The sequence below is a fragment of the Rosa rugosa genome, chromosome 3 (genome assembly GCF_958449725.1).
Source record: "Rosa rugosa chromosome 3, drRosRugo1.1, whole genome shotgun sequence".
Classification (NCBI taxonomy): domain Eukaryota; kingdom Viridiplantae; phylum Streptophyta; class Magnoliopsida; order Rosales; family Rosaceae; genus Rosa; species Rosa rugosa.
In genome coordinates this window covers 10842653-10867823 of record NC_084822.1, presented here as the reverse complement: position 1 = coordinate 10867823, position 25171 = coordinate 10842653, and the positions used below count along the sequence as shown (strand labels likewise).

The 25171-nt window shown below is 37.7% G+C and overlaps 3 protein-coding genes and 1 long non-coding RNA gene across 9 annotated transcripts; 3 read left to right on the top strand and 1 right to left on the bottom strand.

Moving 5' to 3' along the window:
- The first annotated feature begins 2241 nt into the window (after window positions 1-2241).
- Window positions 2242-7285, top strand: LOC133740463 (disease resistance protein RUN1-like). The gene is made up of 8 exons (XM_062168419.1): window positions 2242-2804; window positions 3059-4148; window positions 4288-4572; window positions 4673-6010; window positions 6125-6245; window positions 6401-6574; window positions 6766-6843; window positions 6926-7285. Exons 1-4 carry the CDS (start codon window positions 2302-2304, stop codon window positions 5990-5992), a joined length of 3198 nt encoding a protein of 1065 aa, XP_062024403.1. The 5' UTR covers window positions 2242-2301; the 3' UTR covers window positions 5993-6010; window positions 6125-6245; window positions 6401-6574; window positions 6766-6843; window positions 6926-7285.
- Window positions 7286-7427: 142 nt separating this feature from the next.
- Window positions 7428-13768, bottom strand: LOC133740464 (uncharacterized). 2 transcript variants are annotated; one of them, XR_009861235.1, is made up of 9 exons: window positions 13537-13768; window positions 10285-10329; window positions 9446-9600; window positions 9276-9324; window positions 8783-8871; window positions 8556-8625; window positions 8340-8469; window positions 7863-7990; window positions 7428-7771 (listed from the first exon to the last, which is right to left on the bottom strand). It is a non-coding gene; the product is annotated as an uncharacterized LOC133740464 (long non-coding RNA). The 2 variants fall into 2 exon arrangements; XR_009861234.1 differs by having other exon boundaries at window positions 7428-7990; window positions 13537-13766.
- Window positions 13769-17002: 3234 nt separating this feature from the next.
- LOC133737200 (B3 domain-containing protein Os01g0234100-like) lies at window positions 17003-20482 on the top strand. Its single transcript, XM_062164808.1, has 7 exons — window positions 17003-17038; window positions 17132-17200; window positions 18116-18147; window positions 18245-18413; window positions 18509-18715; window positions 18936-19026; window positions 19156-20482. Exons 1-7 carry the CDS (start codon window positions 17003-17005, stop codon window positions 19839-19841), a joined length of 1290 nt encoding a protein of 429 aa, XP_062020792.1. The 3' UTR covers window positions 19842-20482.
- A 280-nt stretch (window positions 20483-20762) lies between these two features.
- Window positions 20763-24246, top strand: LOC133738244 (B3 domain-containing protein Os01g0234100-like). Of its 5 annotated transcripts, none has more exons than XM_062165719.1 (7): window positions 20763-20975; window positions 21081-21170; window positions 21625-21683; window positions 21779-21950; window positions 22047-22253; window positions 22838-22928; window positions 23028-24246. In XM_062165719.1, exons 1-7 carry the CDS (start codon window positions 20925-20927, stop codon window positions 23753-23755), a joined length of 1398 nt encoding a protein of 465 aa, XP_062021703.1. In that variant the 5' UTR covers window positions 20763-20924; the 3' UTR covers window positions 23756-24246. The 5 variants fall into 5 exon arrangements, with proteins under 5 accessions (XP_062021703.1, XP_062021706.1, XP_062021702.1 ...); XM_062165718.1 differs by having other exon boundaries at window positions 20764-20975; window positions 23025-24246; XM_062165720.1 differs by having other exon boundaries at window positions 20765-20975; window positions 21652-21683; window positions 23025-24246.
- Window positions 24247-25171: the final 925 nt, after the last annotated feature.

Below are 25171 nucleotides of genomic sequence, written 5' to 3'. Positions count from 1 at the left end.
GTTGTCCCACTGGGCGTGCCAAAATGTTTGTTTTGAAGCCCGGTGGTTGAATGTGCTTCAAGAGAAAAGACTCTGATGTTGTCCCACTGGGCGTGCCAAAATGTATGTTTTGAAGCCCGATGGTTGAATGTCTTCAAGAGAAAAACTTTTGATGTAGTCCCACTGGGCGTGCCAAAATGTTTGGCACCAGTTTAAATGCAGCTGGTCAACAGTCTCTTTTCTTGCGCGGGCGTGCCAGCACCGTTCGGGTGCGGTCGTCGGGGGTGTCCCTTGACCTGACTTCTTTCAAGCGATTGTAGACGAGGAGAGCACCAACCTCGTCGCGGGATTCTTTGTGCCTTGTGGTACGGACTTTGCTGTAGTTTCTTCTTGTTCACACAATCGATACTCAATATTGCAGATTGAGCAGAGCGAAATCACCGGGAAGTATTGAGATCTTGCTAAAGCGTGACTTTAGCTTGGCTGGGTTGCTAGGGCGTTACCCTTGCTTGGCTGGTTCTGTAACCGTTGTGGTCGCGACACTACCGTCGGCTCCTGAGGAGACTAGGACCGAAGCACGTTGACAGAGGGTTTGGTGGCACTGAAAGTCGGCTTCTGAGAAGACTAGGACTAGGAGTGTGATCACCGGTAAGAGAAAGAGAAGGAGAGGAGTTGCTCTTAGAGAGGTTTGCTCTAGAGAGAACTTAGATCATCTTAGAGATGTTTTGATGTTGTGTTGTGAATGTGTGTTTTGGAATGAGAAGAGAAGGTGTTTATATAGGGAAGAAAAAGAAGAGTGAAATGATGAGTGGAAGAAAAATAATGAAAGTAGATCTAAGTTCACTTGTAAAATATGGAAAAGATAGAGAAAAGATGAAATGAAAGCAAAGCATGAAGGTGCAGCAACATGGAAGTGGTGATGATCTATTAAAGAGATTGTAGAAGAAAAATATATCCAAGGAAAAAGAGAAAAGCATCTAGCTTTCTTCATGTGGGTAGGAAACATGAACATGTGAATATTGAGCTGGTTTTAGGTCAGTTTCTGCCCCTTTATTCCTTCAATTATTTCTCCAACAAGACTTCATTATATGCCTTCGACTTCTTCATATGAAATGTTCCACTATGAGTGTAGATAATCCTGAAACATTTTCAGATTTTTATTCCATGTGGTTGGGCCGAAAATGCTGCTGGACCTCTTACAGGTCCAGTTTTCCAGTTTTGCTTCTGTAGAAAATTGGGCTGATTGTTTGAAGGCCTTCCACTCAAAAAAAGCTCTTGCACTCTTCATAAGAAATGATCCTTGGGCTGTCTAGAATGGATCTGGAAAGTTTCAGCACATTTAGATTTCATTTGGTTAGTCTGCCACCCCTCCTTCCTTGTTTAGCTCGGTTTCTCCTAGCTGAAGTAGGAAAATGTGCTAAAGTTGACTTTTCATGTTTCCATGCTTCCATAGTAGGCTTTATTTAGCCTCTAAATATATATTTCGAGCTTGTCGACAATATATAGCTTGAGCCACTGACATTGGCTCAATTTCTCCAACACATGCCTTGTCAGGCCAAAATGTTCATTTTGGATCCAAACACAAGGTACACAAAAGATAATAGAATCCGAATACAATTAAATACCTAAAACACTTTCCTATTACAACTCTAAACTCTAGTTTGTAGAGGCACACATTATGTCGACATCCTTCAACATCTTCAGCTTTTTGCTAATTCTTATCTTTTTCTTTGCTTGACTTTCAAATTAATGACAGTGTTAAGGTTTGTAATAATGAAAGTACATATGATAAATTTAAGACCCCATAGAACGTCTCAGTACATGTACGTGATATGGTCAAACTATTGACTTGAGAGTTAAGATCAAAGACCATTCTGAACTGTGTAATTAAGCCAACACTATGACAGAATCTAATTAAGCTAGCTAATTACTGGTATGATACAACTTCACTTGATAGAAGACAGAAGATAGAAGACAGAAAACAAAAGTGTTGAGATTAGAAAAGTAAGGCAGAGGGGACCAAACAGTCCAAGTGAACGGAAAAAAAAGTTTGCAGCCATGCATTCTTGAGTCTTGACTAGGTAATGTGAACGCTCATATGTATTCACACTGGAGTTTCCACTGGTGTCTGTCTCTCACTTTCGCTGAAGGTGCCAGGAAACTGCTTTGCACATTGCCAAACCGAGAGGCCTGATATATATATATATATATATATATATATATATATATATATATACAAGAGATATAGTCCTTGACATAACCAATACCATCCTAAATTCTTTCAATTCAGCCTCCGCACTCATCCTCCTGCAATCAAACACCATGGATCTGAGCAAACCTCAATTCAGAGCCTCTTCCTCTTCCTCTTCCAACCATTCATGCACATATGATGTCTTTCTGAGCTTCAGAGGTCCGGATACACGCAACTATTTCACAAGCCATTTGCACAGCAATTTGGTTAACAAGGGATTTGAGACCTTCATAGATGATGGGCTTCCGAAAGGAGAAGATATATCACAAAAGCTTCTCGAAGTAATTGAGAGATCAAAGATTTCCGTGGTTGTATTTTCTGCCAACTATGCATTTTCAAAGTGGTGCTTGAATGAACTTGTCAAGATCATTGAATGTAAAGAATCCAAGCACCAAATCGTTTGCCCAATTTTCTACAAGGTAGAACCGTCGGAGATACGATACCAGACAGGCCAGGTTGGTGATGGAATTGCTCACCTTAGCAAATACGAGGAGAACTTAAAGAAGGTGGAGAGTTGGAAGGCAGCTCTTAGAAAAGCAGCAGATTTGTCTGGGTGGCTCATCTCCGATGGAGGGTACGTATGTTCAATCTCAGGCATCTCATCTTTATATTGCAGATTTTAACATTCTACCATTCACAGATAGTTAACTTAGTTAACAGATTGCATAATGTTTAATCTTACCCATTCATCAATAGTTTCACTAACTAATAGACTACATTTAGAGTCTAATCTTGAATATGATTTAGTCCTTCATTGATCCGTCTCCTTAAAAATTAGACATGTAGGAAAGTTTAAACTAAATGTTTCATATGCTTTTACATTTACAGGAATGAAGCGAATATCATTGGTGAAATTGTTAAAGATATCTCAACCAATATAACAAAATCCACCCTTTTACATGTTGCAACACATCCTGTTGGAATAGAATCTCGTGTAGAAGACATACTTAAGCTCTTAAATGTAGGGCAAGCCGATCCTCACATGGTAGGGATATGGGGAATTGGCGGAATAGGAAAGTCAACACTTGCGAAAGCTGTTTACAATTCAATTAGCAATAAGTTTGAACATAGCTGTTTCCTGGCAAATGTTAGAGAGGAATCATCTTCATCTGGAGGTCTTGTCAAGCTACAAAACAATTTTCTTAAGAATATAGAGAGGGATCCACCTAATGTGGAAAATGTTGCTAAAGGAATCACTCTACTGAAGCAAAAACTAAGCCAGAAAAAGGTTCTCTTAGTTATTGATGATGTGGACTGCTTGGGTCAGTTAGAAGCACTTGCTGCAGAGTCTGGTTGGTTTGGTCCAGGAAGTAAAATTATCATAACAACAAGAGATACAAATTGTGTAAGTCCTGATTCAACATATGAGGTCAAGGAATTAAATCATGAAGATGCTTCAAAGCTCTTCAATTGTTATGCCTTTAAAGGAGATATATATCCGGATGGCTTCTTTGAACTTGCAACTGAGGTAATACATTATGCTAAAGGGATTCCATTAGTTTTGGAAGTTTTGGGGTCAGACCTATGTAGTAAAAAGGATAAGGACGTGTGGAAAGCTGCATTAGAGTATTACAGGAGATGTCCTAACAAAGAGATTCAAAAAATTCTCCAAAGAAGTTACGATGGATTGCATGATCAGATACAAGAAGTTTTTCTTCATATTGCATGTTTCTTTAAAGGTAATGCAAAAAGTTATGTGATTGATGTACTGCAAAGCTGTGACCTGAATCCCAAGTATGCTCTCGAAGTCCTCGTAGAAAAGGCTTTGATAAAAATTGAGGAAGACGATTGGATTTGGATGCATGATCTTATAGAGGACATGGGAAAAGAAATTGTTCGGCAAGAGTCTCCTGAGATAGGAAAACGTAGTAGACTGTGGCTTCATGAGGATGTTAGCGAGGTCCTTGAGGAAAACAAAGTAAGTGATATTTAAAATTATTTAGCTTTATGATATTTAATATATCCTTGCTTATAAAATCTTGAAGAATTTTAGAATTTAATGCAAATATTTATTATAAGAAGAAATTGCTTAATTTGACGCAATTGTTGTTAATTAGGGAACGGATAAAATTAAAGCCATCGTGTTGGGAAGAGGAGTTTGGAATTCACAAAAGATACAGTTGGATGGCGGAAGCTTCACAAACTTGAAAAATCTTAAAATTTTTAAAGTCGATTATGAGATGCTTAGTGGAGAGAGCGTGGATTATCTCCCCAACCAGTTGAGGGTCCTTGACTGGAGTGGTTGTTCATTACGATCGCTGCCAACAAATTTTAATCCGAGGAAACTTGGCATGCTGCGAATGAGTGGGCCCTGCACGACTCCTCTGGGAATGAAATTGAAGGTATTCGAAAGAAAGAATTCGATCGTTTTTTTACACTTACACATATCATTTCAACCCTTTTTCTAATTTTGATTTTTTGGGTTCTCTTTCTCCCAAACAGGAAATGCGACACTTGAAATCTATCAAATTGAGGTTCTCTAATGGTCTAACCAGAATTCCCGACTTGTCTGGATTACCATGCTTAAAGGAGCTGGAGCTGTCTTACTGTGAAGATTTAGATGAAGTTGACCCTTCGGTTGGCCGTCTCAATAAGCTCGTCCATTTGAGACTCAGCGATTGTAAAAAGCTCCAAATGTTTCCGAAGGTGATCAACTTGAAATCTTTGGAAACTCTGGATCTCTCTGGTTGCCCTAAGCTTAAGTTCTTCCCTGAAATTGAGGGAGACATGAAGTCTTTGGCAATTCTGGATCTAAGTGGGACTGCCATCAAAGAGTTACCTTGCTCGGTTGGAAATCTCACTGGCCTTAAATCCTTGAATCTAGAGAGCTGTTATAATCTGACAAATGTACCATCAAGCATTTTCTATGGATTGCAATGTCTGGAGGATCTTGATCTTTCGGAATGCGTTAACCTTGTTACATTTCCAACAAAGTCAGAATCAGTTCCTCCTCCCCCGGTCTTTTCAATTAACCTCACTTCCAGATTACAAGTTAATCTAAACGGTTGTCGCTGGGGGCTTGAAGAAATTTCAGAATTTCCACAAGAAATAGATGGCTTATCTGTGTGTGGTTGTCGGTCATTGAAAACAATTTCAAAGTTGTCAAAAATTTTGGAGGGGAAAGATCCAAAAATGTTCAGTCAGTTGGACTTGACTTGCTGCTACACACTCTGCGACAATCTGGCTCGTGGAGTGATATCAGGGGTTGACAAGCGACTATTTCATCTGGCCAACAAGAGAACCGGAGGATTGATAGAAGAATTGATGGAAGAGGAAGTGAAATTGACGGCTCTGTTGACTCTATTTTTCTCTTGTGCGAAATCTGAAGAATTCCAAGTAACATTTCCTGCACATGCTCCGCTTCCAAACTGGTTCACCTGCCGTCAAGATGTGAATGGTAAAGTGATAAATAAAGAGCACGAGTTTTGCATTGAAATTCCTCAAAACTCCAATTGGGACAACAAAGGGTTGGCTCTCTGTATTCAATCGTATTCTGATGAGGGTTTTTTCCCTCCTGAACTCACTCATTTTGTTTACATCAATGGAATAAAGTTTCATGAGAATCTCATGTCTCCGGATGAAGAAGTGTGGGTGCATTATATTCCAATCGTGACAGTAAAAAAGAGGTTGAGTGAAAGTGGGATATCGTCACCTGATATGTTTCGAGTTATGTTTCGTCTTGAAGAAAATTTTATTTCAAGGCCTTTTGGGGCAAGCTGGGGAGTCCACCTGATCGAAGATTTGGAAGGAGAAGGCCAATGATAGTTCAGCTGACTTCCAGTAGGTTCATTATCTGTTTCTTTTTGTGTGTTTTGAGGCTTCTTTTATAGCCTACTATATATCATTCTCAAAATCAAAATCATATTTGAATCAGAAACGCATTCTGTTGTCCAGGTATATGCTGATTTTGCTGCCATTGAGGATGACATTCACACACCCAAGTTACAAAACACTTACCTGGGAAGAACTACTCCTTTAAAAGCATGAGGCTTGATCATCATAACACAATGTGAAGGTAGTTATTCCCTGTCTTTGAGATAGTGGCACATGCATATGGTGTGTATATATCATATATTGTTTCTACTTCTGAACTTGCCATGTGTAGTAGAACAGAACTAGTCCGGTTGAACACTAAAACATTTATGAATTTCCTCGACTTACTTCGTTCAGGAGTGTTCAATTTAGAGGAAATGATCGAGTGAGTCTTTGGAATCAAACCTCTAGAGCATGATCAATGGAGTTGATAAGACCAACACTGAGGGTATCTATGTCTGAATTCCTTGTTTGTTCCAGAGCAGTAAAGACGCACACATTGATCAATATTTCAGAAATAAAAGGACACAGGTACACAAAAAGCCTTACACTTGAACTGATCTTTTGGTTGAAATCACGTTTTAGCTTGGCTTAATTTAGATCTGCTAGTAACATCCAATAAGTGGGCTGCTTATAAATTGCTCGAGATTGTATTTGGTAATTGGACCTAGTCTGCACTCATGTTTGTAGCCTTTGATTTTTGATGGTTTCTTTTTTTGTAGGGAAAAATCCTTATGCAATGTCTGTATTAAGTTGAGTTGCAAAGGAACTCGATGCTCCAGATATGGCTGATACAATAGGTAATTGCTTTTTTTGGGTGAATTAGTTAGCTAGTTGCTAATAATGGATTTTATTAACAATGGAACTTTTGTGTGTATTCAGAGCAAGTGGATTATGTACTTCATTAGCAAGCAAGGTCGGACATACCATGGATTTCATTCAGTTTTTCCTAAGAAGGAAGGCAATACATGCCTGTTGCAAGTTTGAGTCATCCCTGATAAAAAGGTTCAAAGGTGTAGAAGAGTTGAGGAAAACAGCATTTGGGCCTCTTAAAAATGTCTGCCCAAATTGAGGAGGACATTGATGCAGAAGAGTTGCAGGCGGGTGGAAGCATTTCACCAAGAGCTTATATTGGAACAACATGGTGATCGATCAACATATATAAAATGCTGAGGTGAACTATATATTCCTTTTGAATCAACAATTAGAGATGGTTTATGAGTTGCTATCATCTGATTAATTAAGGGCCCAGCAAGTGTGGGATGATATGCTCAACTTGAGGAAGGAATTTTTCTGTTCAACTGTGGTACAGATTTCTGCTTTTAGAGGAGACAGTCTGGTTGGACTAGTTTTAAACTTCTTTCTTTGTTTATTTTGTAGAGAGACTGATCTAATCAGTGGGATGCCAAACTGATCGAGATTTAATTAGTTTAGGACAGGGATCTACTCTACACTCATATTTGCAACTCTTGATATTTGACAAGATGAAAATCAGCAATGTTGTCCTCTTAATGCAAGCTAAGATGAATCTAGAGATCTGGTCAAGACAATAATGAATTACTGAGTTTAGGTAACTTCTTTTTCTATAAGCGACTGCTGCAGACAATCTTTGCAATATGTATTAAAGGTTGGTCTCAAGGGATTTGAACTTTTAATATCAGAGTCATAACCTCTTAATGCAACCCAACTCATATGCTTTTGCTGTGGATTCTTCTTCGTCATAAGCCCCTGCATATAGATTTTGTGTTAGATGATTGAAGATATGTTTATCTGACAATTAAGTGGTTTTGAGCAGTCTAGCTAGTAATTAAGTACTTACCTGTTTTCCCTTCTTCCTTTGTGTTGGGTTCCAAGACCCTTTGTTCCATAAATGAGCTTCATATCTACCCATCAATCTATGCCTGCATATAATTTTTTAACGTTCGGCTCTTCAACATTTAAATTTACCTGAAAAAAAAAAAAAAGGGAATTTCATACATCAAATTCAATAACCAACTTTCAAGCTACTCTTAAGAAATTCAGGCCAAGACTACAAATTAGAATCAAATTGACCCAAGATTATACTATTTCCCACAATCAATTGTCAGGGACACCAATCATATATTAAATAAAAATATCTCTCCAACTCGCACATGACTTTCCTGACCTATTTCAAAAAAAAAAAACTTTCCTGACCTGATTTCTCTAGTTTTCACAACAAATTGAAATAGAATTATATATTCAGCAATAGCAGATGTCTTGAACCAATCAGAAACAAAAAAGCACCAAAGAAAACAACGAAGTTCAACAAAATGACCTTCTTCCTATGGTCTCGGGTGACCAGTTTCACCTCCTCAGAAAATCGTAAAGTACAACGAAGATCTTTGCCAAATCCTCTTCTCTCACCCATTAGCATGAGAATAAATGATCTCATGTGCTAAATGTGCCTGAAATCACAAACCATAGAATTTGAGATTTAGTCTGACCTAAGACCTCGTAAATGTAAGAGAATTGAGTTTTAAAACTGTTTTACCGAGATAAAACCATGCCTCAGAGTCAGGTACTCATAGTAACTGCCTGAAAAACTGTCTGAAGAAGCACACCTGATAAGAAAAGAAGAATACCCTTAAACCTTGTTGTCATAGCTTTTACATACTGGATGCATTACTGAGTTAATTATTTGTAAAATCCAACAATTGCAAGTACAAATTCCTATTAACAATGCAATAATGCTCAACTTCAAAGTAGTGATTTATGTACAATGCAAAGGAAAACTGATGACTGGCTCCAGAAGTTCAAATGACTCTTTCCGAATGATGTATCCCTTGCATACTTAAACCTTTCTGAATCTGCAATGCAAACACTTTATAAGGTATAATCCAAGAAGTTCTAGCGACTAAGAAAGCTAAAAATTTGTCAACCGGTATCTGAGATGACATTATAGATTGCAAAAAGGAAAAAAAGTATAGGCCACAAAAGCTTAATTTGTAGGAACACTTGATATGTAAAGAAAGTCAGCCTGCAGACTAACTAATTGATTTGCATAGTTAAATGAATCATCATGCTGAAGAAATGGATGCATTTAGGTTTTAAGTGAAGAGATTGAACCAATTTACCATTACTAAACTGGTATGCAACTATTTTTGTCTCTTTCTCCCAATACTTCCATATTCTCATTTGTAGTCTAGAAAAACAAAAACAAAAACAATGAATTGTTGAGAGAGAGAGAGAGAGAGAGAGAGAGAGAGAGTACCTTGTGCCTCCCAAAGCTGAGGTTGTGATGCAGTAGAGCACATGAAAAACTGCTAGCACAAAGATAAATACATGGAGGTGGTGAATCCCATATGCAGATAAAAGGCAACTTTATATATGAATTCAGAGTTGGAGCTTTGAAAATGTCCCATAAGGTCCATAGAAAATTACCTTTTGATCCACACAATAAGCCAGAGAGTTTGCATATCTCTCTTGAAATAGTTGCCTAATGTCAGACAACGTACATACGTACTGGTAAATCAGAAAATCTAGCTACAGCAACCATCAGTAATGCAACAGCTTCCTTACATTTCTCAGGGAATTCCCTGCAATGACAATAATGGAGCAAACTAAACATTATAATGAGTTAATCAGTCCTCTGATAAGAGACTTTGAGGCATTCCCTGCAATGACAATATGCGATATCGCGATCGGCCTGAATAAGAATCGACCATGACTTGTAAACTTAATCACTTAATAGGTCATCACATTGCTAAAAAGGTATAAGATATTCATCAATTTCATATTATTTGGTAGTCGAAAAATCAACGAAGGGAAATGTACACAGATTTGGGACATACAAATAGTTTGTAGACTATTAATCTCCCATCTAGAGGAAGAAAAATTACTAATTTTTTGAATTTTGCATCTGCAGTTCACCAAACAAATTTCTTACAGCATCATCAAATGCATATTTCATGCTTTCCATATGACAAATTCGTAAGACTTGATTCAAAGGCACATTTCTACCTTTCAGAAAAAGAATGTGATGGATGGTCAATTACATTGTAATGTGGTAATTGAAAGGTATAAATCATATTTCGTTTACTGTCATCTTAGCAGCAGTTACTTTTGTTCATAAAAAGACAGGATTCTTCAAAGCTAAAATAGTACTACAGCATCTTAAATTCTCAAAGTCTTTGAAAGACCAATCACAAATAAACTTGTACCTCACACATCACATCACATAAACAGATCGCATAAACAACATTAGGAATTAGAAATCCAACCTGTTTTGGCTGAGATTCTGCTGCAAAACTCATCTCTTCTCATCCCTAAAAATAAAAAATAAATATGAAAACCCTTTCAATGACCTATACAAATCAATAAAATCTTAATCAAAATCAAAACCAATTCCCTACTTTATATCCCAATAATCCTAAACCAAAGAATCCAATTCTTCACCTAACATAATTTCTCAAAATCAATTCCAGATCCCACTCAAATCCGACTCCGAACCTCCAGAACTGTCACGCCCCGAATTTTGAATAACAAATTCAAATCCGAAACATGAATTTAACAACTAAATCAAATAAACGTTCTGAATTTTTTTCTCAGAACAAACACACCACTCGCCACTCAAATAAAAAGTCTCGAAGACCTCGAGTTTATTATTACAAATTCACTCTCACAAGTAAAATTGTAAAGCTCTAAATGAGCATAACAACCTCACAATAGAAAATCAGAATAACACACTTGCAGCTACTCTACGCAGCTCGATCACCTTCCTGATTCTCTTGACCTGTAGTAGTACCCGCTACACAATTTGAATAGTGTACCGGGATTGCAACAACACCAAACCCGGTAAGCTTTTGACAGCTAGTATGAGTAAACAAGAATGAACTGTTGATTTATTAAAATACATTTCCTTTAACTCAAGTATAGAAATGTAGAAACATCACAATCACAACGACCACCACAAAACCACTTCACTTTCTCACTCTCATATATATATATATATATACTTATGAGTCACTCCCCGTTACCCTCATAAGATCACTCAACATTTGGCAGACAGACTAGAGCTCTAACTGATCGTTTCCACCTACCCGGCGCGAGGGCGTGGTTCACGATTTAATGCTATTAGTTTCCACCTACCCGGTACAAGGGCGTGGTTCACTAATAGATGCCATGGTCACCCCCGTGACCTATTGATCTCCACAGATCAATATATCTCAACAAATCAACAATTTATTGTTTCTCAACAATAAATTTAATACCTCTCACAATATTGTTGCTTTTCAACAATAAACTCAACACAACCATAACAGTACATAATATCTCACAATTTCAACAATACATATTATTTCACATAAATAATATATATATAGATAGACATTCACACAGGAATGCCCATTAATACCAACTATAGTTCACAATGACGACAAAAAATAAATTAATTAAAAGTACTCGGTTCGTAATATGAACCACGTGAGGTTTACTCACCTCGATAATCCCGCTGCGTCTTCAATTCCGCTCAAAATACGATCCACAATCGTCCACTAACTCAAACCGTCAATCACCTAGTCAGATACGATCTTAACTTAGCAATCATTCATAAACCACACATATACGGAAATCCAACGGTCGGATTCTAATTTAATGATGATCCAACGGCCAGATCAAATTTATATGATGATCCAACGGTCGGATCCTCACGGATCGCCCTTAGGATCATCCTCCAAAATTATCACGAAGATCCAACGGTCAGATCTTCTTGAATCACTCTAACAAACATCTCCTCAAAATTATACGAAAATCCGACGGTCAGATTCTCACGAATCGCCTTCCGAATCACTATTTCACAATTATACGAAGATCCAATGTTGGGATCTTCGCCCGTGACCACACAAAGTCATCGGGACAGTCATACGATCAACATATTCAAATTTGAAGTAAATCTGACGGTCGGATCTTAGCGGATCGTAAACCGAAGATAAAACGTAAAAACGTTAAATAGTAACGTCAAAACATAAATCCACTATTTATCAACGTTTTCTAAAATGACCTTGTAATATATCAAAACGCTCGTAAGGATGCGTAGATCATCACCTAGATAATAAAAACTCGAAATATGGTCGAATACGCCGCCACAAGCGGCGGTCAGTGGGTGGTCAACGCGGCGGTCAACGACGGTCAACCACCTCCGATGCAAAAGTTGTCAACTACAAACTTGTTCAAAATGACGAGTTGATCCACTTTCATAACTAGCATGAAGTCTTAAAACGAAAGGAAGTGGTCGGAAATTACCTAGAACAGTCGAGGTGACTGGAAAATTTCCAGAATCCGGCGAGAAACTGCAGAAAACGGCGAGCTCCAATTCGACGTAAAAACGTCAATTTAAGGCTTCGATTCCTTCTGAAGAGTTGTTAAGAAACTCAAGAAGAACTCACTGGTTCAAGAATCACAGAAAAATATGGTCTGTAGCTCGAGATATACCGATCGAAAGCTTCGGTGGTCGGAAAAATTGCAGAATTTTGCAGAATCCGGCAAGGCTCGATTTCGACGTCAAAACTTCAATTTAAGGCTTCGATTCCTTCTGAAGAGTTGTTAAGAAACTCAAGAAGAACTCACTAGTTCAAGAATCACTCAAAACGACGTCCTGTAGCTCAAGATATTTGGATCGATAGTTCCGGTCTCGTTCTTGGTCGGGGTTGACTTGCAGCCACTGCTACGGGCCACGAAGCTGTGTAAGGCTGCTTCTGGGAGCTTCAGGAAGTTGAGGCAAGCACGAGGATGAAGTTTGGCAAGGATCGGTGGCCGGTAGCGTGAGATATCTCGATTTGGAACCAAAACGCGCTCAAACCGGCCTCGTGCTCCACCGCCGTGTACGGCTCAAGAGACAGCGAAAGGCTACCACTGGCAGCTGCGCAAGGAGGAGGCGAAGGCGTGGGACGTGGTCTGGGGTCGATCGATGGCTTGTGGAGAGAGAACAAGCTTGAAGAAAAATCTGGTGTTGTTTCGGCAGAAAGAGAGAACGAGAGAAAAATGAATTTTTTTCTTCTTCCTCCAAAGCCGGTATACCACCAATCCTATACAATTGTATAATAAAAAGCAAACTAGTGTCGCACCACTTTACTTAATGCTTGAAACACATAGCACGCCTCCATTTTTTTTTTAACAAAGTGATTGCCACTACTTTGTGTTAAAACCAAAAATATAGGATTTGATTATTAATGTAGGGGAAATTTGATTAATCCTTGCTACAACAATAACAATTGAGATTTGACGTAAAATTAATCTCCACCAAATCGAAATGAATACTTCATTGAATAAAACTGCCGCCAAGTATTGCTCGATTGAAAATCGAGGTTATTACAAGAACAAAGAACCATGCAGGAATGAAAAGAAACAGAAATCAAAAGGAAGAAAATAAAACAATACCTTTTCCAACTGATAGATATACTTCTTGATAGCTAACCAATCAATTATTCTCACATCATACATCATAGAATTGACAGGATTCAATGTGAAAATCGTACCTTGGAATTTCGATCAGAGCATATCTAATTGCTGAAGGCTCTCCCTCTTCATCTTCTTTTCCCTTCTCTCCTCTGCATCTTCGTTCCTCCCGTCGGCAGAACCCAGATCAAAACCTCCTCAATATCTCCGTCTCCTCTCGTTTCCTCTTACCCTTCTTCCCTCTTCTGCAGTATTGAGAGTTCAGATTTGAGAGAGAGTGCTTCAGTAGCTGGCAAATAAATGAAGCGGACAGTTGGAGGGACAATTCCGACCAAGCGTCTAATTATTACCACCTAACTCCTCCACCTTCTAATTTAAGAATTAAAACATTATTAAGTCACTCTAGAGCTTTGGACAAAAGGTGCAAGAAAAAAATATAAAACAAAATGCCTCACCCTTGATTTTAAATTCTAGAGCTTTGACACTTTAGCTGCTGGTGTGTTTTAAACGTGCACAAAAGGAGTTGGTCAGCGAATAAAGAAACTCTGGTTTGCAACTGAACTGGAATGCAAAATAAATATGCAAACCAAATGAATTTTCACAAAGAAACTCCGGTCTTTTGTGGACTGCAATGCCTCACACTTCACAAAGAAACTCTGGTTTGCAACTGGACTGGAATGTGAAATAAAGCAGGAGTAAACATCGAATAATCATATAGTTAAAGCCTGTCCCAATGCAAGAAAGAAATATTAAAGAAATGGCTCACCCTTTATTTTAAACTCTGCAGCTTTGACACTTTAGTTGCTATTCTGTTTTAAACCTGCACAAAAGCAGTTGGTCAAAAAAAAAAAAAGAGAAAACCAACAAAAAAAAAATGTGAAAATAAAACAGGGTAGGTACCATTAGCAATTTAGCATATCGGTAGTAGTTCAGCAAATGTATTAAGATATTCAATACTGTTATGCAAAATTCCATTAGATCACCTTTCTCACACACAGCCTTTAAAGCATATTCACTCCTTCATAAATTGATACATCTATCACATTGTCACACACAAAATCTTGCACTTTTTGGAATTACTTTTTTCTTTGTCAAATCCCAAATCCCGTTCTTTCCAGAAAAGAAAAAACCCACATGTTTATATAAATATAACAAAATCAATCAAATTGATATGACAAAACACCAAATATCTCATGTTTCATGGTTCAATCAGGTGGCATTTTCAAGTCGAACTGTCAAATTTGTAATCAAAATTAGTTGTGAACAATTTTCTGACTTGATGCATGGAGACAAAGAGGGAACAAAGAGTCAAATTTGTAATCAAAATTAGTTGTGAAACAATTTTCTGACTTGATGCATGGAGACAAAGAGGGAACAAAGAGTCAAATTTGTAATCAAAATTAGTTGTGAACAATTATTACCACCAAACTCCTCCACCTCCTAATTTAAGAATTAAGACATTATTAAGTCACTGTTCACAATTCTGTCTGATTATGGAACCAAGATTATTTTCCCCTTCTAAGTTTATCCAACCCAGATTATTTTCCCCCTTCTAAGTTTATGCAATTCAGAGAACTTAACCAATATCAACAATCCAGTTAGTTGCAGTCATAAAGATTGAAAAATCAAGGCGAAATATAAATCAAAAACAGGCAATCACACCAAAATTCTTACCACACGCAAAAACTTAGCTCCTAACCAAACATCCGATAATGACAACAACAATAAAACACAAAATCTAAACTAATAGTTTTTTTTTCTATTTTTTTTTTTTTTTGCCCTTTTTCTTCTCCTCACCAAGAATTATAAAAAGTAAAAACTTCTATCCAATCAATAACAGGTTGTCAAACATGCTCATTTATTACAATTTTAGTTTCAAATTATGTTTCCAACCACTCAAACTCACACTACTCCTATTCATTTACCTTTGTATCTTTCTAACCACCTAAATAGCTACAACCTTTGCTATTTTTGTAATATAATTGGGGTATAGTGTCTTTTACGTTAACAGAGAAACCTATTTGTCATGTCCATACTGAATCTCTACTTCATATGCTAAGAGATTGTCCTAGAGTTACTAAAATTTGGCAGAAGCTTAACTGTTCTAATAGTATCAAGAGGGCTATGCAGCTTGATTGGGTAGGCTGGTTAGCTGCCAATGGTCACTGCTCTATGAAGTGTTATGGGGGTATGAACTGGAATGTTCTCTTTACTTTTACATGTTGGTATATCTGGAAATGGAGGAACACAAATGTCTTTGAAGAATGATTCCAGTTTCCTATTAATCCAACTAAAATAATCATTGAAAGTGCTACTGAATGGTTTCTTTCCCAAGAGAAGAAGAACGTAGTGAATGAACAAGCTTCTGTGGCTCTGAAATGGCTGAAACCTGCTAATGGATGGGTCAAACTGAATGTGGATGGTGCTAGATCCAATCTTCATGGAAATATTGGAGCTGGAGGGGTTATTAGAGATCAGTTTGGAAATTGGATAAATGGTTTTGCGGCTCATTTTGGGCATGGTGAAGTTTTTGAAGCTGAGGCATGAGGTATGCTTCTTGGATTAAAATTGGCGGCTGATATTGGCATGGACAAAGTGGTTGTGGAATGCGATTCTAAAGTTTTGGTTAACTTGGTGAATAATGGGGTGGATGAGCTGCACCCTTTGAAGACTGTGATTGATTATTGTCTTCACCTTCAGGCTGGTTTTTCAGAGTGTATTATCAGTCATGTGTTTCGGGAAGTTAATACGGTTGCTGATGCACTATCAAGATGCAATTTATCTGCTGAGATCGGTGCCGTCTATTTTGAGCAACCTCCTCCACAGATCACTAGTTTTTTGTTAGATGATTTGTGTGAAGTCCTTAGATACAGGAAAGTTGTAACAGCCATTGGCTGAGGTTGGGTTGTGTTTTTTTTTGTTTCTTTTTGGGTCCTTTGGACCCCCACTTATCCAAAAAAAAAAAAAAAAAAAACTCGGTTTGCAACTGGAGTGAAACAGCATAATTCAACAGGTCAAAAATTTCAAACAAAAAAAACCAACAGTATCTGATGAGAAAGACACTAAACTCTGTCTCTTACAAATCAAACCCAAAACCAGCTCGATATTCTTCTCGAGCAGTGAGGACAAACACGCCTTTTCTAACTCTAATAAATAGTGTAACAGTAAACTCACCCTTTAAATATAGAATAATTTAAAAATGTGAACTGAGCTCATTTAATAATAGTTCGAAATTAAGGTAATAGTCAACTCAAAGCAGAGCACCACAATATCTGAGATAACTTTACCTTGGGCTATTTAATAATTAATGGAGTAAAGTTGACACGACACGACAAACACGATCAGATAATAATGGGTTAAAAGTTGGGTTTGACACGAAGACATAGCACGACGCCACGACCCATAACTCTACCCATATTAATTTCGACAATCGGCTCCCATTTTAGGCAAGCTTCTAGTCCCCTTGCGTGTCTCACTTGCATCTTTCTCTATTCTACAGTTCACTCTCCAAGCTCAGAGTCTTTGAGAGAGAGAGAGAGAGAGTCCATGGCTTTTGTAAAAGAGCAGAAACAGAGCTCCAAGGTAAATGCTCTGTCTCTCTATCTCTACTTATGTTTTAGACATGTGTGTGGGTTTTCTTGTTAGCAGAGTAAGTAAGTGAATGGTCAACTGTAGGGTTTTGCTTCGCAGAATAAGAGGGCAAGATCATCAAACAATGAACAAAAGCAGACGATTAGAAACAATGTGAGAAGAATTACGTTCTCTTTTTCCTCTGTTTCTTTCCCCCTAATTTATTACTTGTTTCTTTTCGGTTTCTTTTGCTCTTCTTCCCAGTTGTGAAATACACAAAGGCATGGCTGCATGAATGTAAAAACTTTGAATCTTTCTAAATTTGAATAGAGGATAGAGTGCCCTTTCACTAAGGGATCCGTTTTCTTGGCCATATTCAGGGATCTCTTGTGGAGTTGTGAGACACTGAGACCCATTTTTTGATTACATATCGGTATCTAATCTCGACCGTTCAGTTTTTAAATCTCATATATCAATTTTGTAAATTTTCAACCAGATGATGGTTAATGTGTTTATAATTGTGATTTATCATTTTGAACATAAACGGTTGAGATTAGACAGATTCAGTTCGTTCATTAGTTTGATTTAGTTCGGTACCTTAACAATTATCAATTTGGTTGAAAGTTTACAAAATTGATCTACTCATGAAGACCTAAGAACTGAACATTCGAGATGCCTATGTGACCAAGAAGTTGGTCTAATAAGTGATCCCTTAAAATTATTAGAAAAATAGATCTCTCACTAAACGGACCCTACTTTTGTATAAATGTGCTTTACTAGGTAACATTTAGTTGTTGAACAAATGCATGCCTTTTATAGCAACCATAGACTTCTTGCAAATCACAAATTTTGATCTGTATGTTCATTGTTTGTAAATTCCAAAATATGTAAGAAAATGGGACCTTGTTCCACATTATGGGGTCCAGAACTGTATATTTGATCCTTAAAGATAACCCCAAGTGGAAATCGTTGCGATGAACTTGCCAGGAGTACCTGATTACCTTCAGTGTTTGTTGATGGTAGTTTCTTTTCCTCGCAAATCGATTCAAGCTGAATTAACTGAATTTTTATACAAATTCTGAAATACAGGTGATCAATGTTGGTTCAGTGAAGTCTGATAGGTCAGTCATTTAATTAAATTACGTTCTGTTTCTCCCAAGTCATATTATGCCGGAAAGTAACAATAACAATTGATCATCAATCCTTTACCAACAGTAGCGAACAAAAGAAATTTAAGAGAGCCACAGAAGAAAGTTTATATGAGACTTCTGAAGCTCAGTTTTCTGTTCTCGAAAGAGCAAATGAGGTTGCAGCAAACCTAGATCCTCAGTTTCCTAGCATGGTCAAAGTTATGTTGCCATCACATGTCTCAGGAGGATTCTGGCTTGTAAGTTGGACTCACGCTGTTAACAGTATTACATGGAGGCTAGGGAAGGACTAGTATGATGATACATTTTAATGTGCTTAACTTTTGGTTGGCAGGGTCTTTCTAAAACATTCTGCATTAAGCATTTGCCAAAGCAAGACACAATGTTTGTTTTAGAAGATGAAAACGGCGAGAAGTTCGAAACGAAGTATCTTGTCAAAAAGATAGGACTGAGTGGTGGATGGAGAGGTTTTTCAATTGCTCACAAGTTGCTGGCTGGAGATGTCTTAGTTTTCCATCTAGTCACAGAATCTAAGTTCAAGGTAAATAATTTATCCTTCTTCAATTGTTTGTTTGTTTGTTTGCATGGGGATTTCAAGAAAAAGAATAAGTTTATTTCTCCCTAGTAAAGCTTCTTCATGGACTGAGACTGAGCTCTTGCTTTTGGGCTGCTGAGCATAGATTAGATATATATTTTACTTGTCTAAGATACTACTTCTGAATGCATATGAACCCTGAAATGATATGCCGCCTACATTCTAGGTTTATGTTATTAGATCAAATGGCTTAGGTGAAGTGGAATGCGCTCTTGGCCTTGTCCAATTAGATGCTGGCATTCGACCAGTAGATTCTGGTAAGTTGTTTTAACATCACCAAGTTTTTCATAAATGGCCTCACAGGTAGAAATTTTATTTGAATTTATCCCTACATCATTTACATAATTTGATTCAAGCAGCAGATACTAATGCATGTGAAAGGGCAGAAAATGAGAATAGGGAACCTACATCAGTGGAAAATCCTGATGGAGTTATTCAAAGGAACAAAACCGCAGCCTGTAATAGTAAATGTGGTACGGTGTCAGATCTGTTTGAAGATGACACTGAAGATGCTAGTTGTGAAGTTTTGGAAGGAATCAAGCTTTCAGAATCTATTGTCCCTTTTGATGAAGTGTGCGGCATAGAGAACTTCAATGTCATCTACAATGGTTTAATCATAAATCCCCTGTTTCCGAAACCCCTTCTGACCAAGTACTATGAGCTCTGCTGCAGTCAAAACTCTTTCCTTCATGAGCACCTTCTTGAGGGTCTTAACTACAAACTGGTAGCTGGAATAATTTCCGAAACAACCAATATTGCAAATGCCATTAAAGCCTGCAAGATCACTACCTTGGAGAGTAGTGTCTCAACTTGGGATAAGACTTTGCAAGCCGGCGAGATGTTAGGCATGAATGTCAGCTTCCTGCGTGAGCAACTTGAACAGCTTGCGAGTCTTGCTTCAAAATTAAAAAGGTGTGAAGAGGCTAGACTGGAAAGGGAGCAAGAAGAACAAGAGATGAGAACCAGGTTGGCAAAGCTTTTAGAAGTAAAAGAGAAGAAGGATAGGCTACAGTCTCGGATTTCAGTGAAGCTTATGTCCAGGTTCAAAGAAGTAATCGATGCTCCTTGGTAATGGCATACTTAATTATCTCTTGTTCCTTTTTAGTTTTTAGGGTACCTAGCTCAGGCTTTATAGTTCCACAACCAGATATGCGTGAGAGATAGATGATGATGCTTATGAAACGTGTTGTGTTTTGGTACAGTTACACGCACATCAATCGACAATCTAGTTATATTGTATTATGTACAGCAGCACTGTAGTTATCCTTCGCTGTGGTTTTTGACTACATGATATATAGAGGTTATGCATCAAGCAGGGAGCATCATTGTACTTTCTGGTTCTATTTCCCTCTAGGAATTTAATGAATCTTTGCAATCTGCTAATTTGCTCAGGTATGCAAAGTTGGAGATGTGTGGCAATGCATTGGGACTCTCGGCTGAAGAGTTGTCAACTATAACATGAACGATAAACATAGATGACCCTCAAGTAGACATAAATGACCGACACTTTTGGCTAAACATGTTTTAGTGGGATTGTTGCTAAAAAAGATACCCCACTACAAGATTCTCTTTCTAAAGGAGTTGTTAGTAAGGATAGATCCCACATTAAAAAAGTGACAAAAGAAATTTTGACTTATAAGTAGTTGATTTACACCCCAATTGTATTGAGGTTATTTGTGTTAAAATTCAACATTAAATGAGTAAGTTGAGACAATATCAATGAGGTTGGTCTAGTGGAAGCATGCTAGGCTGCAAGTGGGGCGGACGCTGTAGGGCTTTTCCTGATAATAGGAGGTCCCTAGTTTGAACCTCAGCTTGTAAAAAACATCCCTTGGAGATGGGCCATACCCAAATTGCTCCAGACCCGGAAGTGATAGCTCACTCGGCCACTATTTAGCACCAAAAAGTAAAATAAAGGAGAAATAAGTAATATTAAAACAATAAACCCATATTTCTAATGCCTAAAGAGCCCCTACTATTTTCAGAACTCCGTTGACAAGCTTGAAGCCTTTTGGTGTTTTAACTTTTGACGGATATACAAATTTGAACCTGAGAGTCTTTCCGACTTTCGAAGTTATATCAAGGCTCTATAATCAAACTCTTTCCATCACAGAAATATAAATCTCGAAATTGGATTCGCCTCTTGAGAGAGTTCATGGCGGTTGTTGAAGAACACAAAGAGAGCTCATCTTGCCCACAGCCCAAGGTTTGTTCTCTCTCTCTCTCTCTCTCACTCACTCACTCTCAGAGATATGTTTATGGGTTTGTTTTGTTAGTGAGTTGGTGACTGTTCAATCACAATGATTTACAGCTTGAAAAGGTGAGACAACCAAAGAACGAAGACAAAGACAAGCCCTTTTGTCAAAACTCTTCACGTCCCAAACAGATGACCAAGAACAATGTGAGAAACTCTGTTTTCTCTCTATGCTTTTCCTCAATTCATGCGCTCAATTTGTACTTATCTCTTGTGGGTTTTTGCCTTTTTATCCGATACTGAAATCTTCAATACACATGGTTGGATAATTCTTGATTAGCATAAAGTTTGAATCTTTTACCATAAAGTTTGAATCTTTCCGAATGTGATGAGAGAACAAAGATTTTAATGGGAATGATTTTAGAGAAATCCTGTTTTTCATGCTGAGGAGCCCTTTTTAGCAACTGGCATTAGTTAATGTAACTTTGATGATCAAAATGAAGAAAAGAAAACTCCTTTTCTGGAAAATTGCCTGGCCAAGACTTTTGAAAAACTTTAGTGCTTATATGGGTGGCTCTTTTTTGTTGTTTTTCATGTCTTTAAAGGTTTTTACATGGTATTATCCTTTCTTTGCGAGTAGATTTAAATGATAAGTTAACAGAACAATTTGGCAAATTATGGAAAACAGGTAGTCAGTGCTAAGCCAATGAAGTCTGACAGGTCAGTGAGTATAGTTAAATATACTTGTTAACATTCTTCCCCTAATTTTGTTTGTTAGAAGCATGATATTAAAGCCTCTTTCTTTTGCTCAATAGCCATAAACCAAAGACATGTAAGAAGGCCAAAGTCAAAAGCTTATATGATACATCCAAAGCTCAGTGTTCTGTTCTTGAAAGAGCAAATGAGCTTGCAGCAAACCTAGCACCAGAGTTTCCTAGCCTCGTCAAAGTTATGATGCCGTCACATGTTACTCGAGTCTTCTGGCTTGTAATCTCACTCACTTTCTTCACAATTCTGCATTATCGTTATATGAAGGCATGAACTACTAGAGTAACTTATATGCACTTAACTTGGGGTTGTCAGGGTATTCCTAGGTCGTTCTGCCGTGAGCATATGCCAAAGGATGACACAATGATTGTCTTGGAAGATGAAAATGGGGAAGAATACCAAACGAAATATCTTGTGGCGAAGGAAGGATTGAGCGGTGGATGGAGAGCATTCTCAGTTGCTCACAAGTTACTGGAGGGAGATGTTCTAGTTTTCCACAAAGTCATGCCATCAAAATTGAAGGTAATTGATTGAACCTCCTTGATAAGCTTGGTTCCTTTGTTTCATTGCAAGTGTTTCAATGATACAATTAGTTAATTGACGAATTGTGAAAGAAATCAAGGCCTTAAAGAAGTGTGATTACTTGCTAACCCAATCTGGTTAATCTCAAGTTGATCAAAATGTTATTTATTTAATTTTTTTTTTTGGAAGGAAAAAAATGTGATTTATTTGTAAAAGATAGTTTTGTGTATTATTCCCCCGTCCCTGATAGAGTAAGCTTTTGGAGTGTAGTGGTTGTTTAACAGTAGGAATGTCATTATGACTGCATTGGTGATGATGACGATCTTACCTCTGGTTTGAAGAAAAAGATAGTATTAGTTTAGTTGGTAATTGATTAATTTTTGAGTTTATCATATGGCTTTTAAATTTAGATGTAGTTTCCCCTGATTTGAGATTTGAAGTTAAAAGGGCGAGACTAATTCTCCTTGTTGAAGAATTGTTAATGCTTCTTGTTGAGTTGAGCCCTTGCATTTATTGTTTTAGATACTACCTGTGGTCGTGGATGCCTTACAACCGTTGCATTCTTTGTTGTTTACTTGGTTTAGGTGTATATTGTTAGATCAACTGGTTCAGATGAAGTGGATTGCTCTCTTGGTCTTATCAAATTTGATCATGGCATTAGACGAATCAAAACTAGTAAGTGTTTTTCAAAATTTCAAAATTCGTCAAATTATTTTGATAAAATGGATCGACAGTCATTGACCCCCCACAATCATTTCACAATTCATTCAGCAGAAGTTACTGCATGTGAAAGCTCAAAAAATGGGAAACTGGAACCTATTTCAGTGGAAACTCTGCATGAAAATGTTCAGAAGGAGAACACCACAGCCTGTAATACATTGTCTGGTCCAATGTCAAACCAGTATCAAATAGATAGTGAAGTTCTTTATTCTGAAGTTCTGGATGGAATAAGGGTTTCAGAGTCTGTTATCCCTTTCAAAGAAGTGAGCTGCATTGAGAACTTTAAGGTCACAGTCAGTGGTTCAATCATAAATGCTGAGATCTCCGAACACCATCTGATCAAGTACTATGAGCTCTGCCGCAGTCAAAACTCATTTCTTCATGAGCATATTCTTGAGCGTCTTAACTCCAGTCTGGTTGCTGGAATAATTTCTGAGACAGTAAATCTTTCGGATGCCATTAGAGCCTGCAAGATTTCTACTTCAGAGTGTGATTTTTGGACTTGGGATAGGACTCTGCAAGCTTCTGAGATGTTAGGCATGAATGTTGGGTTCTTGCGTGCCCGGCTGGACCAGCTTGCAAGCCTTGCTTCAAAATCAAATCTGTGTAAAGAGGCTAGACTTGCAAGAGACCAAGCAGTAAAGGATATGATAACCTTGGAAGCAAAGCTTGTAAGAGCCAGAGAGGTCATAAATAGGCTCAACTTTGAGATTGAGAGTCTAAATGCAAGTTTAAAGAAGCTTGAGGCTATGTTCAAAGAAGTGGCTAAGGCCCCTTGGTGATGACAACTTCAGTGTATTGTTCTTTTTTTGTACATCTTGGGAACGCTGAAATTCTACGACTACAAATGTGCCAAAGGTACTAGTTGATGAAGAAACATTTCATGTCATGAGAATTCAGCTTTTGGAGGAGATACTAGTTGATGAGTAGGAGATTCCTTTGCAGATATCTTGGGGTAACATGAAGCGGGGAGGATTATTGTAACATCGAGTTCTCTCTGTCATTTCCAGCTAACATTGGAAAATGATGCCTAATTAGTGGAATAGCCAGATATTAACTCTTGCTTTTTAAGGGGTGAAATTGACACAAGCCCATTGAAATATTACACACGAAGGGTGGTGTAGTTTGTAAGAAAAAGGGTGTCGATTCCAATCCCTTTTTGTCAACCTAATACGCGTTATAAAGTCCTTTTTTTAATTCTATAATTTGGCAAGATGCACATCCTCTATTCCATTAATAATGAAAATTGAGCTTAATTGCTTTTATTTTTGTATTTTAATTTTAGGTGTTTTCATGTTGTTAATAAGTTGCTACCCTTTTTGGGTAGAACGAGGTAGGTTTTATCCCGGTTTGCGCACCTTGAGTGCCGTGTCTGGCTTAGGACGGAAGCGAGTTTCTTGCATCGTCAAATGGTCGCAGCCTCCTAGTGGCAGGATGAAACTAAGTGTCACCGACATTAGTTTTCGGTGGCAACATAGTGGGAAAACTGATTTTATTTGGGTATTATGGCTCCGCGTGAGCATTATCTTTCCGGTATGTCGCCAAAATTGTAAAGCAATTGGAGTAGCCATTCGTGCACTCTTTGCTAATTGGTGCGTGTTAGAATACACAGGATTAGTGGAGGCTCCTGATATTATTTTGGGGTGTTCTCTTCAGACTTATTGTCAAATGGGGTTTAGGCACTATGTCCCCCCCTTGTATTCTATGGTTTCATTAATGGTTATGGCGTAAGGGCAGCCGTTTTGGCCCTACCTCAAAAAAAAAAAATAATGAAAATTGAGTCTACAAAACCACTGAGGGAACAAATGCCCCACGTGAAGAATCAAAACAAAACAGGAGCCTCAACCCCCGTAATGGCAGTAGTGGGAAAACTAGAACATGTTGCACTCAGTTTCTTTCTTTATTTGTTTCTATAATAGTGGTTTTTAGTAGTAACTGATTAAAAAAATTATGCCTAGTAATCTGTTTACACTTTACAAGTCATATAATCGATTATTTTTATGAAATATTACCTCATGACATCAACAAATTACAAAATAAAAATGGAGAATTTTGAGAAGTTACAGAGTTACTTATGTTGATTTGGGGCTTGTGGACAAACCGGAACTCAAAGTTGTGGGAAGACACTTCTAGCAATGCTACGGACATAATGTTCAGGTGTTTATCTTGGCTTGATGAATTCCAAAAGTCTCGAGCCA